This window comes from Poecilia mexicana, unplaced genomic scaffold (assembly GCF_051168715.1).
Source record: "Poecilia mexicana isolate PSO_F unplaced genomic scaffold, ASM5116871v1 scaffold_1, whole genome shotgun sequence".
In the NCBI taxonomy this organism is placed as follows: domain Eukaryota; kingdom Metazoa; phylum Chordata; class Actinopteri; order Cyprinodontiformes; family Poeciliidae; genus Poecilia; species Poecilia mexicana.
In genome coordinates, this window is record NW_028263370.1 from 24,395,426 (window position 1) to 24,411,964 (window position 16,539).

Consider the following 16,539-nt stretch of genomic DNA (forward strand, 5'->3'; position numbering starts at 1 on the left):
CTTTCCTTTGTCTCTGGAAGCTGACCGATGCTGAAGCAGCCTGACTGGACGCTCCTTTGTTTGCTGCAGAAACAGAAACTTCCTGACTGAAGGAGCAGAAACCTTCACAGAAACAACGAATCCCACAAAAAATACTTTTATTCGTAAATTCAGTCTCAGTTCTGCACAAATTTCATTCATTACAGACAAACATGAGAAACGTAGAAGCTGATAGCAAATCTTCAGTGCAAATATTGGTGATTATTGGTCATTTGCTTCACTTCAAACACTAAAAAATATAATTAAAATTTTAACTTGTTCCTTTGTCAAGGTAAAGTGACTTGTTTCTTTCATGTCCCTCACTGAGGACTTGGAGCTTTTTAATAACAAAAAACTACAAAAACAGTTTCAGACATTTGGTATTTTCAGTTTAAGATACAAAAACATAATATTTCATAATAAACCATAAAATCACTTTAGAATCATTAAAATCATCATCCTGAGTCTTCAGCTTGAATCTCCAACCGGCATAATTTGAAGCAGGAACTGAGAATTAGTCCTAGTCAAAGTCCTGACAGGTTTAGTAAACATAGTCCAGCATGATGTGCGTGCGTGGATACCTGGAATAACTGGGATACAGAGAAGTCCAGCCTGGAATCCGCTGGAGGAGCTCGTCATCCCAGTTAGAGCTCCAGATGTTCCTGACCAACCAGAACAAACATCTGGCTGCCAGGCAGAGCGCTCCGGCTTTCAGGACGAGTTTCAGGAACCAGGAAAATCCACCGCCGCCGCCTTTACCATAGCTGCCTCCAGATCCAGATCCATAACCATAACTGGATCTTATCCAGTAATCTTCATCATAATCTGCAGAAAGAAAATCAGAAAAGTCAAATCTGTGCTCAGCCTCAGAAATATATCCACTCTGGTTTTTATTGTCACATTCATACAATTAAAGTTAATCAAATTGATAAAACTTCACAAATTAACTGCCTATGGTTCAAAAAATTGAAAAAACAGGAACAAAATGTAAATGAATCACTCCTCACATTCTCTAAAGTAAAGGATTAAATTCCTGTTCAATTGGATTTAGTGCTTTAGCATTAGCTACCACTGCCTACTGTGTTGGTGTAGCACTTTAGCATTAGCACAACTAATATTTTAGTTAGTGGTAGCTACCACTGCATTCCTTCATCTATCCATCTATTGGTAGGAAAACTTCTGCTAATGTGCTAATAGCAGAGCTAACATCCTCTACCCACAATGCAGTGCAGCAAATGAAATTTATTCTCTACCAAGAACATTAAATATACTATTAGTTGTACTACATGTTGTGTCATAGTGGACATAAACATGAATTTAGCGCTTTAGCATTAAGCTTCTGCTAAATATCAAGTTGGTAAAACTCTTTAGCATTAGCTCCTGCTAAATATCATGTTGTTGTAGCACTTTAGCACTAGCTTCTCCTAAATATCAAGTTGGTAAAACTCTTTAGCATTAGCTTTAGCTAAATATTTTTAAATAGTACATTATTAACATAACTAATATTAATGACTAGCGGTTTTTTGCTAGCGCAGCTAGCTTTTTGGTTAGCGGCGCCTCCACTGGGTGACCTTTGCCTCGTTTCTGTAAACCTCTATAAAATGTGAAAACAGGTGGAACTCATGTTTACCTCGGTACGGATCCGACCAGCTGGAGCGCCAGGAAAGTTCCCTCTGAGGTTTCGGTTTCTTGCTGCTTTTCTTCTTCTTCCTCTTCCTCTTCTGCAGCGGAGTGTAACACACCAGGCTCCCGCTGCCGTCTGTGTTGGTGCTGGAGCAGAACCGGTCCAGGTCCAACTGGCGACTGAAGGCCTGGGAGAAGAACCCGGTCGGAACGTTCTGCATCATGTTCAGCATCATCTGGACCGATGGGTCCGGCGCGTCCTGGAGCATCTCTACGTCGTCATAGTAACCCATCTGCGTGAGGAGGGAGCTGAGGTCCAGCTGCGGGTTCTGCAGAAGTCGGATCAGTTGTGAGCTGACCTCATGAGTTCCGTCGGATCGGAACCGTCCAGCGTCGGCGTCGTCGTGTTCTGTGACGTAGACCTTGTCGACCAGCCGGGTCTTCACCTGGTAACTGATGATGATGCGGTCGCTGTTGGAGACGCCGTCCGCCCCGAGGTTCTCCCGGACGAACGCCGGCAGGTCGGCGGACTGCGGGTAGGACTGGATGCTCAGGTTCCCGACCACGAAGTAAACCAGCTGGAGGGAGGAGAGAGGGAGTGAACCCGACCTCTGAACGAGACCGGCCGCAGCACATCAACTGTTTCCATCCTGAACGGTTTGACATTTTTACAATCAACCAAGCTCTTTTTTTAAAGATTTTTAAATATTTGTCTGTTTTCAGCTGAACTACCGACAAACCTGATTGTCTTTGCTTAGAAATGAAATTTTTAGAGGGGAAGTATTGGGAAAGTTTCTACTGCTTCTAAAAACCCAAAACATCCAGATGTTTTTGATAATAAATTAATGTTTTTAGTATCTGGAAAATGAGCCGTTTCAAAAACCTCCAGATACCACAAATCAACAGGCGTTGCCATGTTACCTAGCAACCCCAGCAAAGCCCAGCCCGTTGCCTAGCAACGCCAGTAAAACCCATCTGTTGACCTCCAGCAGATAGGTCATCTGGTTTTACCGCTTGCAGCCATTTTCACGTGCGTGTAAAGACTGAGCTGGGGGCGGGGCCAGCACCAGCCGATTTGTATTTAAAGTGACAGAGACTCTAAAGCAGCTCAACTGGGCAGAACTGAGCAGATTGAAACATCATCTAAAAAATTTTTTGTGCAAAAAGTGTAATGAACATGTTTACTGATGTGAGCATTTCTGCTGCATTCAGCATATTTCAGCATTATTCTGTTACTGTATCCTGCAGGTAGAAGTAGAAGGGACCCCTGGCCCGGTGCTTTGACTCTTCTTGTCTCTGCTGGATGCAGCCACTGCTGAGCTTTGCTTCTATTAGCAACACGCTGAGCTGCACCGCATATCGGATTGCAACCGTCACCCCGAGGACTGCTTGGAGGCAATATTTAGAAGGATATAATATTTCATATGCTTTACATTCATGCTGTCGATACTCTCTGGCCATTTGAAAGAGCTATAAGAACAACAGAAGTTTTTCTTTACAGGCTGGAGCTCATGGTGTAGCAATAAACAAAGAACAGGGTCTAGAAAAAAAGGCATTTTTCAACAATCGTATCACAATCTTCACAAAAAAAAAAGCAACCATTCAATGCTGAAGGAGAAACAATGACGGGGCAGGAAGAGCACATGACCCTTCTCTGTAAACAGAATCATAACACATAACCAGAAGGCATGGCATTTTTAAAGAGTAATGCACATCTAAATACAAACATTTCACGATTTTCAGGAAATATTTTCCTGAAATGGTGCAGATGGACCAGTCCAAGTACTTCAGGGTTTTTATCAAAGCGGAGCCGCTAAAGACGTTCCTGCTGCCGGTAACTTCCAGTTCCTGCTTTTAAAGATTTACTGTTATTTTCATTCAGCGAAGGCAGCGGGTGTAAACGGCTACAGGGCCTGAACAGCAACACTCTTCAGTCTGGATGCTGTTACTGAGTGAGGAAGCCGTCTAACATTAACCTGAGATCAGCCAATGAGCCCTGCAGACGTTATGGATGGAGAAGTACGGAGCGCTGCTGACCTGCCTGGTGCTCTTGTTCTTCTTGGGTTTGTGGAGAGCAGGCAGAAGTTCCTCCATGTTCCCAAACCTGTGGAAGCCGTAGGCCCCGTTCTCCGGCTGACACCCCGACACCAGCTGAGAACCGGAGGGACATGTTTACACGCCGTTTCATTAGCAGGACGGAGGCAGAGCGGAGCGCTTCACCAACCTTCATGACGTCCACTGAGTTCTCCGGTTCAAAGGTCACGCAGTGGTTGGAGAACCAAAACAGCAGCTGGAGGCCATGGCGAGGAAAAGGACGACCGAAGCCAGACATGTCCAGGTGGTCGAGGGTGTGGATCTGCCACAGAACCATGGCGGCGCCAACATGGACGCCAAAGCTGATGATTCCTGAGGAAAACATGACAGAATGGCCTCATTAGAGAACAGGAACGATTCATTAAAACGGTTCATCATCACCTTCAGGCCGTCAGTCTGACCAAGAACAACCAACAAATTCAACTGGAAAATATTAAATATTTAATTTTATTAAGCAGGCCAGTTTTATTTAGCCTTTTATACAAATATTGATGCAATCTGCTGTTGTTTAGATATCAACAGAGACTTTCAGGGGGATTTCTTATCAGCAGTCATTCTTTTCATTTAGCCAGTTTTCTCCAGACGAACCCAACTTTTGGACACGGAGTTATTCATTGTGACTCAGGTCGGGTCTTTCCAGACTGTCTCATTTATTCAACCCAGAATCAGTTATTTGTGTTGCCATGTTGGATCATCCAGCTGTGTCCACATTTCAAACATTAACTGTTTATTTGAGGTAAGTTTAAAGAATCTGGAGAGAACATGTAAAGAGCCCAGGCTGGGATTTGAACCCAGAACCTTTTTGCATCGATGTGTTAAAAACTCACGTTTGAAAGCATCACTTCACCTCCTGTAAACATCGTTCCTGTCATTTTGGCCAAAATAATTCTGCTTTACAGTTGAAAATAGCTTCTTTTATTATTATACTGTTATTTATTATATTTTGTTTAATAAACCGTGTTTCTATTACAATACGGTTTATTAAACTGTTCTTTAATCACCGTTTCCACTTCATATAACCTGCAGATTGTCTGAATAAAATGAACAAATAATGGCAAAAGTGGACAAATATTATTGAGTCTGCTTTTACATTTTTACCCAAACATTTCTTAGAGACTGAAGTGCATTGTTTTCCTGTTGTCATCATATAATCCAGATTCAACTTTAATAATTTAAATGTTTATCATCTTAAAATAAAGAATAAATAAACGCGAAAACATATAGCCGTTAAAGATGAGAGCAGAGCGTTCTACCGAAGATCAACCAGCCTGTCAGGCTGTTTTACCCTCTGTTTTTCTTCTGTGTTGTCAGATCTTCTCAAGTTTCCGTCCTGCTTCCTTGTTTTCCAGCAGAGGGAACGCAACTGCAGCGCTCGACGTCAGATACGACGTCAGATACGTGCTCGTTCACGTCGGTTCCAAACGCGCGTTCAAGTGTGACGGCGTCCCTGCTGCGTCAGTCACGCGCCTCCTCGCTCCCGATGCTATCCTTTTCCCAACAACCAGAAGATAGATGTTTCGATTTCAGGTGAGCTTTAACCTTGAGAATCGGTTCCGGTCCGGTTCTGGACGGGAAGTCTGGGGCCTTAGGAAGGTGTTGAGGGGGAATCTGGCCTGGTCTGTGTTTAAATGTCCTCCATTCCCTTTTGTTTGGTCCTCAATGCGACCTGCGGCCTGTGAAGCAGCGCGCTTTCCTGCTGGCTTCATGCGGAGTGACGGCGTGCGTTCTCCGGTGCCATGGCCCAGAACGGATCGGTGGTTTTATGGGTCAGCCTGTGTTATAATGGGCCAGATTCTGATAGTTGCCGTGACGCCGCTAGAAGGAGCTGGTTTCATAAAGTTTTCCGTCTCCGGTTCAAAGCGTGATGTAACGGCAGTGTTAGCTTAGAGGCTAACTGGTCCTGGAGGCTGTCAGGTGGTCCTGAACGGCTCCTGCAGGGTTTTACCCTGCTTTAGTTTTAAAAAAAATCAAAACTTATACCGGCTCTTAACCTCAGATAAATCAGTACATTTAATATATGCTCCATGTTCTAACAGGGATGGAAAGTGCAGTCTTTCAGAGCCGGTGTCCTGCTTGCTCTTCAGGTTCAACACCTGAATTATAAATATGTCTCACTATGAGAGCTCTGCAGAACCTGCTGAGGTTCTGATTCAGACTTTAGTTCAGGTGTGTTGGTGCAGAAATATCTAGGACCTGCAGGACACCTGGTGTGGAGGTTTAAATCACAGAAAATACAGTTCCTCAGGTAATCTCAACAGGTTTCTGTCTGCAGCTATCAGAAAGGTTCTGGTTTAATTCTGACTGGAGTCGTTGTTTAGATATTGATATCTGACCCAAACCGGTCAGCTGAGACAATCATTCATCAGTTGGTATGATCAGAAACCAATAAACCGATCAGAAACCAATAAACCGATCAGGAACCAATATACCAATCGGGAACCAGAACACCAGTGTCTCCATCCGACCAGTTTGACCTCAGAAAGGAGATGGACTGAAGCTTCTTTCCAAATGACAGTTTTATGGTTTTAAAAGACAAAGGTGAAACTGTTTGGACACAGTTGGAGTAAAAATGTTGGGAGGCTTTCAAACATAACATTACCTAATGATAAGCATGGTGGTGGCAGCATCATGCTGAGGATCTGATGTGCTTCCAGAAGCTGATGTCTAGACATGGTTTTATTTTCCAGGAGGAAAAGAAACTCAAACACATCAGGACCAGGAAAATATCGTATTGGACACATGAAACCTGGAATATAGTATCAGGAAACCTGCAATAATTGATCATATTGGCAAATCCTAATATGACCTAATCAAGTATTATTGGTATTAATGTTGGTTTCAAACAAACACAAATTTCAGATAAAAGTCGTCCAACCAGCAACTGGAAACATTCATGAATTCATTATTTCTTTATTTTAATGTTTGAGTTGCTGATGTAACAAACTGCTGCTGGTCTGAAGAATCGTAGATTTAAAATGATTAAAGTTTAGATGCAAAAAAACAAAAAGTGAAATTCCCCTGAAAGCAGCTCCAGTGTTGAGGCTCTGATGATAAAATGTTTAGTTTTATTTTTATATCCTGAATGTCAAAATATTTTATGTTTCACCAGATTTATCATTTTATAAATTATAATGTTTAATAAACAAAACTGAGTCATTTATAACATTTCATCATATTCAGCAGCTGTAACTACCTCCAGTTTTCCCCAATAATTACAGCTGAATATTATTAAAGCATAAACTGATCATTAATGGATCAGTTATTGATCTGATATTCATCAGGCTGCTAGAAACGAGGGAGATCATGAAGCCTGATGAGTCTGAAGATGATAAAACAGTTTGTGCAACAGAAACTGTTTAACTGAAAAATGACTCTGATGTTAAAGATGATATCAAATAATAACAGTAAAATATTGATAAAGCAGAATTCTGTATTGATAAACAAAATGTTGTGGTGAACGATGATGTCACTGGGCTGAACGATGATGTCACTGGGCTCGGTTCGGTCCAGGACCCGGCGCTGACTGAACAGCAGAACCACAGAGGCTGAAACATGAAATGTTTTCATTTGTCAGGATTTATAAATGAATTTCTAAAGGTTGTTTTTCTTGTTATTGCTGACCTGCTAAAGACAAACAGCTTAAAATGAAACAAGTTTTAAAAACTCAACTGCTCAAATTTTGTCAAATACAAACGATAAGTAAAAACAAAGGAAACCAGTAGTGATGCAACATCATTGATCGATACCAATAAATCGACCTATATCAGATTTAGATGCATGTATTTAGAAATTTTGAGCTTTTTATCTCAGTGTTTGATTCCTGCAGTAGAATACGGTGAATCGAGTTTTAGTTGTTTTTTTGTGAGTTGCCTTGGATGTAAATGAAACGGTAATATGTGATACTGGTAAAAAACCGAGTCATCTTCTAAACAAACCGATTAATTATGATGAATCCGGTGAAACCAGGACGAAGCCGCATTAAGGTCAAAGGTCAAAGGTCGGTCTGTCGCACGTCGACAATAAATCGTCCCAGAAATTAAGATAAATGAAAATATGTATCGCTATTTGTTTTTAAGTGACATAAAAATAATGGCATAATAATGAAAGAACACCTTTTCAAAGATCAATAAACTATAAATTCTAATAAACATTTAACACTGAAACTAGAAAACATTTTAATGTCCAAAACAAACAAATAAAATGAATGAATGTAAATAAAACTGTCCTAAAAAAGTTTTAGATGAGACCAAAACACCAGACTGAAAACTTTTATCATCCAACAAAGAGGAAAACAATAAAAACAATAAATCATGCAAATGGAAATGATTGTATCAGTTATTGATCTGATATTGATCAGGCTGCTAGAAACGGACGGGCCGGGTCCGTTCCTCGGTTTCCCTCACGCCGTCGCTCAGCCTGCAGAGGAAGTGGAGCAGAATCACCTGAAGCTGCAAATACGATGCTCTGCATTCGGCTAACATCGGAAAACACAATTTCATAATTACAGAGTTTCTATTTAATAGATCATTTTAATTCATCATTTGAATGATTGATTGATTGATTGATTGATTATTGCGACAGGTCTCATGGTCGGTTTTAGATTATAAGATTATAACGATGTCAGATTAATCTGCTGACGGTTTTGACCAGATTATCAGGATGAACGATAATCCAGGTTCTTCTTCTGCCTTCAGTCCCTGGATGACGACTGTACGCTGGAGGAAGAGGACGATGGGCTGATCGAGGAGGAAGATGAGATCGACCAGTTCAATGACGACACGTTTGGAGCCGGCGCCATAGGTGAGCAGTCGCCGCTTTCTTCTTCTCCTAATCTGTTCTGGGATTAAAGCTGCTCTGTGTTTCCAGATGACGACTGGCAGGAGGAGCACAAGCGGCTGGCGGAGCTGGATGAGCGGGACGGGCTGGGCGCCGGGCGGGGGCCGGGGGACTCCTCCCCAGGCCCCGCCTCCGCCGCGGGTCGGCTCCCTCTGCTCGGCTTCTCCTCTGGGCCGCCGGGTCAAGGTGGGTTTGGACCGCCGGCGTTCCTGAGAGCGGACCGCTCCGGGTTCTGATGCGTTCCCGTCTGTCTGTCTCTGCAGACGCAGACGAGCGGTCGGGAGGCGGCGACCTGGCCGAGTCTCTGGCCCGCTTCATTCTGGACGCCGATCCGGCCATCGCCGGCGTCGGAGCGGCAGAGAGGCCCGGTTCGGCTCCCGGGCCGGCCGGCCCGGTTCTGTCTGCGCTGCGGGGCCCGGACCAGCCCAGAGTCCTGCAGCAGCCCGCCTCCATCCCCCCCAAACACCAGCTGCCCCCTGGACCCCCCGCCTCAGGTGAGCAGGTCACCTGGTGACGTGTCACTTCCTGATTGGACGCTTTCTGAGCTGAGATGTTTGTCCCGCAGGCCTGCCCGCCTCCTCCGTGCTCAGCTACCAGCAGCAGCAGCACCTCCTGCGCAGAGGAGCCGCTCCAATGGGCCAGGTCCGTTCCTCGGTTTCCCTCACGCCGTCGCTCAGCCTGCAGAGGAAGTGGAGCAGAATCACCTGAAGCTGCAAATACGATGCAAATACGATGCTCTGTATTCGGCTAACATCGAAAAACACAATTTCATAATTACAGAGTTTCTATTTAATAAGAAACAACTAAAAAAATGAGTTTATTCACAAGATAAAACAGTAAGAAACAGGCGGAACCATCAACCGCCATCGACTTCCTGTCGTCGTCTTCTTCATGGTTTCCACCAGTAGCAACATCCTGTTGTTGATCACATGACTCATGATGTTTCCATGGAGGTTTGCTAAATAAAATCATCGTAGCGGCTTCATCGAAAACAGCAGCTGCTGTTTATCCTTTGCTTTTGATTAATCAAGTTTAGTTCAAGAAACCTTCAAATTAAAGTCTGAACTCTGTCCAACGGTACCAGTACCACCCGGTCCAAAACTCACAGAACCAGCAGCCGATGGCCGTTTGCCGTTTTATCCTCATAATCCAGATTAAACATTTCTCCTGTGACTCGACGTGAGGAAACTGTCGCTCTGACGGTTCGATGCTTCAATCATCCAAATCAACCAGTTTGTCCTGAGCTGCGTTTTCTACTAAACGTCTGTTTCACTTTTTTGCATGAAACTTGGTCCAGTAAATGTTGAGGTCCTGCTCTGAGCTTCAGATTGTTTTACCCGTGTTTCCATCTACGTGTTTCTTATTCTGGTTTTGAAGCATCGCCTTAGAAACAGTCGATTGAAAAATTCAGTGTAACTTTCACAGTTTTTACTTGAGGCTGTTTGTGAAAGAGTTGGTGGGTTTAGGTTAATGATGGAGGCTGCAGATGTTCCCTGAGCCGATCCTGGACCGATCCCCCGGGAAGCAGCAGCGTTCTGCTCAAGGTCGCTGTAGAGGTCACCGGATCTGACCTTTAGCTCTAACTTTCCCCCTTCGTCTCCACAGATGAACTCTCACAGCATCTGGGACAACAGCATGGGCTTCGGGCCGGTCAGCGTCACGCCGGGACTCGTCACACACATGGAGGTGAGAGAAACGCCTTTCTCCTTCCAGAACCCGTCCAGAACCAGAACCAGGCCTGAGCTCCATCTTCTGCTCCGTCCTCAGGACAGTCCACTGATGTCCATCATCAAGGAGGTGGGGCTTCCGAAGCGCCCGCCTCAGGGGAGGAGCGACGAAGGTCACGACCTGTCAGAGAGGGCCCCGCCCCCCCGCTCCTCCTCTCCTGTGATTGGCTCTCCTCCGGTGAGGGCGGTGCCTATCGGGACGCCGCCCAAACACCTGCTGAGCCTGAACCATCAGGTGAGCCGCAGCGACGGACGGACAGACGCTCAGACCGTAGCCTGTTCCTCTGAGTCTCCAGCTGTGTGTGTGTGTGTGTGTGTGTGTGTGTGTGTGTGTGTGTGTGTGTGTGTGTGTGTGTGTGTGTGTGTGTGTGTGTGTGTGTGTAGATCCACCACCCCACGGCAGTCCATGTCAGAGCCCCGGTCCAGCACCGGTTCCCCGCTCCGTTCCCTGAGCGCCTGTCCCCCAATACGCTGCTCAACTTAGCCGTGAGTCGTCCCGCCTGCTGCCTGTAATCGGTTCTGCTGTCCGGTTCCGGTCCTGATGTGGAGAACTGACCCGTTGTCTTGGTTCTGACCCGTTGTTTTTCCTTGCTCTGTTCAGAACTCTCCGTTGTGCCGCGGTCCGTTCCCTCCCAGAGTCGGCCCGGTTCTGTCTCAGCTCCAACGGGCTCAGCTGCTCAACTCCCAGGTCGGTACCACAGAATCCAGGTGAACAGGTTTGGTTCTGGGTCCAGGACGGAACCAAGCCCTGGTTCTGATCCAGCTTTCATTTCCAGTTCTACCAGAGATCCCCATAAGAACCCGGTTTAAAGGTTCTGACCCACAAACGCAGCTCGTTTCCTTTTCTTTAGTTAAGAAAACCAGCAGAACCGGGATGATCCGTTCTCTGGTTCTGGTTCTACTCAGACCTCAGATCTTCAGGTTTCTCCGATTCCTTCTGGAACCGTTCAGCTTTTAGCTCTGATCCAGAACCGGATCCTGGAGAACGACGGATCCGGACTAACTTGTGGATCACAGGAAGTTCTGGTTCTGCTCGGTAGGATCATCAGAGTTCAGCCTGAAACCCGATTATTTATCCTCTAAACACAAAGCATTGCTGCAGAACCTGACGATGTTCTGCAGCTTCATCCGGGTCAGGGGTTCTGCTCCTTCCTGGAGATTTCCTGGAAGTGGTTCTGATGTTACCACTTCCTGTTTGTACCTCAGTGTTCTGGCTCCTGATTGGACGGTTTATTAGTAGCTGCTGCTCCATGAAACGTTCCGCCTCCGTCCACCAGGTGGCGGGTTTTCCTCGCGGCGGCCCCGGCCCTCCCCTGCTGGCCGGCGGCGGGTTCAGGCCCTTCTTCGGGGGCCCCCCTCCTCCTCACGGCCACAGGATGGGCCCCCTGCCGCCCCACGGCCCCCCCAACCACACGCCGCCCATCAGGCACAACACGACGCACCTCCACCCTCAGCACCGCCGCATGCTGACGCAGCGCATGCAGAGCCGCGGCGGGTGAGAGCACGCTAGCTCCCTTAGCCTCGTTAGCTGCTTTAGAAGCTGCCGTTCTCAGAGTCGCCTGCTTGTTCTGCAGCGACCGGGTCAGAACCGGGCTGGACCGCCGCAGCCGGGACCCGTACAGCAACCTGATGAGCCAGAAGGAGAAGGAGTGGGTGACCAAGATCCAGATGATGCAGCTGCAGAGCACCGACCCGTACCTGGACGACTACTACTACCAGGTAGAACCGCCGGGGTCGCCGGGTCACATGACCTTTAACACGCTAACGGTTCTGGTTCTGCTCCACTTTGGATAACAGCAGCATGAAGGTCATGACCTTTCACTGCTGCGGTGGACAGTCGGGTGTCTGTCTCCGTGTCCATCTGTCTCTCCGTCTCCCTGCAGAACTACTATGAGAAGATGGAGAAGCGTCAGGAGAAGGAGCGAGACAGCAGCAGCAGGAAGGAGCACACCACCAAGCTCATCACGCCGCAGGTGGCCAAGGTGGAGCACACCTACCGGCCAGGTGAGGGCCAGCAGGGACCCTCTGTGTCCCCTGTCCTCCCTGTCTCCTGACGTCCTGCGTGTCCCTCTGCAGTTCAGTTTGCAGGATCTCTGGGGAAGCTGACGGTGTCCAGCGTCAACAACCCGAGGAAGATGATCGACGCCGTGGTAACGACCCGCTCCGATGACGAGGTCGGTCCAAACGTCCGTCCAGGTGAAGACGTCCCTCAGCTGTGGCCTGTCCTGAGTCCTTCTGTCTGTCCTCCTGCAGGAGAAGAGGGAGAAGCAGGTGTGGAACAAGAGGCGCCAGGTGCTGTACACCGTGGAGAAGGTAGGGGGCGCTGCGCCCAGCTGGCGCTCAGTTCCTTATCGCTTCCTGTAGCGTTTTAACCTGATGATGTAACAAAGACGCTCCAGATTTTACTGTATTAATGCATCAATAATCTCCATCTCAGATTAACATTTACAATCAGATTCATTTAAACCAGGTTTGATTTAGTTTGAACCGAATGCAGCATGATCGTTTTCTGAATCCCCAACTCAGTGAGAATCAATCAGGAATCAATAAGTTCTGATCAGCTCCATCCCTCAGATGTACAGTTTGCTGCTGGAGGTCCAGGACTTTGAGAAACGCTTCGTCCAAACGCCAGAGGAGGACAGAGACGCCCTGATGGAGCAACACAAGAGCAACACGGAGCAACTGAGCAACTCGCTGCAGGACGGGGACTGGGAGGACAGGTGGGACTGGGAGGACAGGTGGGACTGGGAGGACAGGTGGGACTGGGAGGACTGGCAGATCTCCAGGGATGGATGAATCGTGGGGTTTGGTGATATTGACTTAATATTTAGTGTAAATATTGTGATGATGAATATTAAATCTGTTTTCTGAATCTGTTGGACTGAATGACGATTTTATATAAAGTTTATTTACTTCGATCACAAATCAGTTTGACTTGTATGTAAACTTCACACAGTAATTATATTTAATCACATTTTAAAATCAATTAATATTTATTGATACTTTCATTAAATGAACAGCAGAGAAAATAGTCAAAGTAATAATCTAATCAAAACGGACAGTTTTACTTTTATCTATTTATTATTTATTGTGTCAATAAATAAATCAATGTGTGTGTGTGTGTGTGTGTGTGTGTGTCTCAGGGTGAGCGATGAGCAGTGTGTGATGATCATGTCGGTGAGGAAAGGGAAGCGGCTCGTCGCCAGGCTCCTCCCCTTCCTGCCTGCGGCGCAGGCTGCTGCCGTTGTCATGGTGATCGCACGCAACCTCCCCGCCTTAGCAAAGAAGGACAAGCAGGACCAGGTAGCATCAGAAAACCTGCTGCTGCTAAGACAGAAAACATCTTTAACAAAAAGTCAACTTTCAATTTTAGTACCTTTTAAATCATTTTTATGCTTCAGCTGACATGTTTTCTTCTTGGTTCCTTTGTAAAATAGTTTTTAAATGAGTAAAAGCTGCTTGTTCCCTGTGCAGGCGTTGTGCTGCCTGGTGGAGCCGGTCTCTGCAGTCATCCAGTCTCTGTCCAGCTCCGCCCTCACTGACCTGCTGCAGGAGCTGCAGGGCGGCGAGGGCCAGCTGGCCGCCGCGCTGCAGAACAAGGTAACGCATCGATGGAGGACGGGGGCGGCCTCTGTTAAAATACAACAGCAGCCTCTGTTAGAGGGAGGAAACCCGCTGGCCACACCTGGACCAATCAGATCTGATGGATGATGAGCTGATTATTACTTCAACATGTTAAATATGAAGGAAAAGTTGTTTGATACATAAAAAAAAATCATAATTATAAATGTGATATCCGAACATTGAAAAATAAAAGAAATGAACACGAGAAAAAAAAACAGAAAAACTCATAATTACTTAAAAAATTGTACATCTGCATTACATATTTTTCACCAGCAGTTGCTGCAATTTTTTTCACCTGTCCAATGCATGCTGGGTAGATTGTAGTTAACTCGAATCTGTAATAAAAACACAAGAAGTCGAGGCGAACGCTACGCGAGTCTCTTCAAAGTTTCCATGAACCGTTTTACACGAGATTCCTGCTAAAACAAACACGATCTGCTGTTAGCATCATTAGCTGGTTCCCGCCTGCAGTTCGGCGTGACGCTGCTGTTTCTGATCCTGAGTGAAGGCGAGCGCATGCAGAGCTAATGATGCTAACACGCTGCTAATGATGCTAGCACGCTGCTAATGATGCCAGCACGCTGCTAATGATGCTAGCACGCTGCTAATGATACCAGCACGCTGCTAATGATGCTAGCACGCTGCTAATGATGCTAGCACCGTTAGCAGAAGCCATCTTCATTTGCAGGAACCAACAGAATCAAAACTAAATGGACGATAATAATGGCCGTTTAAAGTCACAATAATTCATGTCTCTTTGTAAAAACCGTCACTAAAATATTTGAGGAAATGTTTTCGTCCTGATGCTAACCATAAGCAGCTTCAGTTTTAAACTGGAGGCAACATGGCGGTGATGTTGTTATTCTATATAAGCTAATAAAAACTAGCCAGTCTACAGTATTTCCTGGTTCCCGCCTGCAGTTCGGCGTGACGCTGCTGTTTCTGATCCTGAGTGAAGGCGAGCGCATGCAGAGCTCCGACCCAAACTGTCAGCTCATGGATGACAATCGATGGTGAGTCTGCGCCGACGGTTTATCTGGCTTCCTGCCTCTTCATCGTCCTCATCATCCTCTGTCGGTCCAGGACAGAGTTGGTGTTCTCGGTGACCAGGGAGCTGCTCGGCGTCCCGTCTTCATCGCTGGCTCCGCCCCTCTTCACGCCTCCCAACCTGCTGTCTCTGTTCTCACGCTACGTGGATCGACAGAGGCTGGAGCTGCTGCAGGACAAGCTACAGTGAGTCTTCCTCAGCGCTCTTCCTCAGCGCTCAGACATGGTGCTGAATGTAAATCTGTTTGTTTTCCAGGATTTCTGCTTCATCCAGGTAGAAGTTACTACATCATCATCATCATCGTCATCAACATGGCCCCTTCCCAGTCAATGCAGAACTTCTGTGTGTGTGTGTGTCAGGGTGTGTGTGTGTGTGTGTGTGTGTGTGTGTGTGTGTGTGTGTGTGTGTGTGTGTGTGTGTGTGTGTGTGTGTGTGTGTGTGAGAAACAACCTGAATGATGACAAAAGTTAAACCTGCATTTTTAAATATCTTGTTTACAATTATGCCTGTGATAAAATTAAAAGTATTTCTATTATATAGAAAGTGTTTCTGTTCTGCTTCCTGTTTATTGTCTCATTATTGGGACTTTAGTTGCCATAGTAACAACAGAACCTTGGAGAACCAAGATGGAGATGAGTTCAGGCTGCAGTGATGCAGGAGTTAATGCAAAAGGAGCCCAGACCTCGTTCTGGATTGATCACATCCAGAATTAAAGAGCTTTATTGGTCTGATCATTTAATATTAATTTAATAATACTGTTGGGTTTTCACAAACTGTCAGAATCATTAAATAAATCATTAAATAATCAGAAGGTTTACTTATGAGTTTATTTAGAAGTCAAATAAAAAGGCTTGCAGTCACATGACATGGTTTTCACAGTCTGTAGTCTATTTAATCTCTGATGGAAACCCAATAATTTAACATTTTGACACCAGAATCAACTTTACTGGCTAAGATTATGAGCACAAGTTAAAATATTTGAATGCTAAATATCAGGTCTAACAGTAGGAACACAAAACATTACGATTATAGAGTAAAAGGTCTAACAGTCGGATCTAAGCTAAACTTATACATTGAAACGGTTGAAATTCACACCTGAAGGGTCTCGGTTTGTGTTTCAGGTAACCTGTTCCTCCAGAAAACTAGAGATCAAAAATAAATTAAAAAAATTCTGCCGCCCGAACAGGGACTTGAACCCTGGACCCTCAGATTAAAAGTCTGATGCTCTACCGACTGAGCTATCCGGGCTCTGAACGAAAAGACACGGAAAACTGAATTAATTCCTTCAAACATGGCGGATGGGCTTTCTGATTATGTATTTATATTAGGCCTGGAACGTGACTGCAACTCCATAAAACTGTTAGAATCAGAGTTTATCCCTGCAGACGGTCCGTTCTGTCTGCCATTTCAGTTCACTGCTAACAAGCTGACAACAGTACAAAGATCACTTCCGTTTTACTGCTTCAAAATAAAACACAGAGCGAGTGAAATTAGAGGTAACTCCATTTAGCGATTCTAATCGCGATTTAGAGTAATTTTGCTGAAACGACGTCAGCATTTAATGGACAG

General features: G+C 45.7%; 2 protein-coding genes and 1 non-coding gene across 5 annotated transcripts; 1 reads left to right on the plus strand and 2 right to left on the minus strand.

The window, feature by feature from the left end:
• Nucleotides 1-120: 120 nt before the first annotated feature.
• LOC106910532 (uncharacterized) lies at nt 121-5,129 on the minus strand. 2 transcript variants are annotated; one of them, XM_014977191.2, is made up of 5 exons: nt 5,021-5,129; nt 3,866-4,047; nt 3,679-3,792; nt 1,649-2,219; nt 121-843 (listed from the first exon to the last, which is right to left on the minus strand). In XM_014977191.2, exons 2-5 carry the CDS (start codon nt 4,010-4,012, stop codon nt 560-562), a joined length of 1,116 nt encoding a protein of 371 aa, XP_014832677.2. In that variant the 5' UTR covers nt 4,013-4,047; nt 5,021-5,129; the 3' UTR covers nt 121-559. The 2 variants fall into 2 exon arrangements, with proteins under 2 accessions (XP_014832677.2, XP_087862919.1); XM_088006793.1 differs by having other exon boundaries at nt 4,989-5,085.
• Nucleotides 5,130-5,131: 2 nt separating this feature from the next.
• On the plus strand, nt 5,132-15,513 carry patl1 (PAT1 homolog 1, processing body mRNA decay factor). 2 transcript variants are annotated; one of them, XM_088006786.1, is made up of 20 exons: nt 5,137-5,262; nt 8,430-8,535; nt 8,602-8,757; nt 8,835-9,065; nt 9,137-9,213; nt 10,177-10,257; nt 10,339-10,533; nt 10,683-10,784; nt 10,900-10,986; nt 11,576-11,793; nt 11,873-12,017; nt 12,182-12,302; nt 12,375-12,472; nt 12,552-12,611; nt 12,873-13,018; nt 13,442-13,601; nt 13,773-13,898; nt 14,844-14,935; nt 15,006-15,155; nt 15,226-15,513. In XM_088006786.1, the coding sequence occupies exons 1-20, from the start codon at nt 5,248-5,250 to the stop codon at nt 15,245-15,247; spliced, it is 2,388 nt and encodes a 795-aa protein (XP_087862912.1). In that variant the 5' UTR covers nt 5,137-5,247; the 3' UTR covers nt 15,248-15,513. The 2 variants fall into 2 exon arrangements, with proteins under 2 accessions (XP_014832673.1, XP_087862912.1); XM_014977187.2 differs by lacking the exons at nt 14,844-14,935; nt 15,006-15,155; nt 15,226-15,513 and adding an exon at nt 14,394-14,831 and having other exon boundaries at nt 5,132-5,262.
• Nucleotides 15,514-16,145: 632 nt separating this feature from the next.
• trnak-uuu (transfer RNA lysine (anticodon UUU)) lies at nt 16,146-16,218 on the minus strand. Its single transcript has one exon. It is a non-coding gene; the product is annotated as a tRNA-Lys (tRNA).
• Between the last annotated feature and the right edge of the window lie 321 nt (nt 16,219-16,539).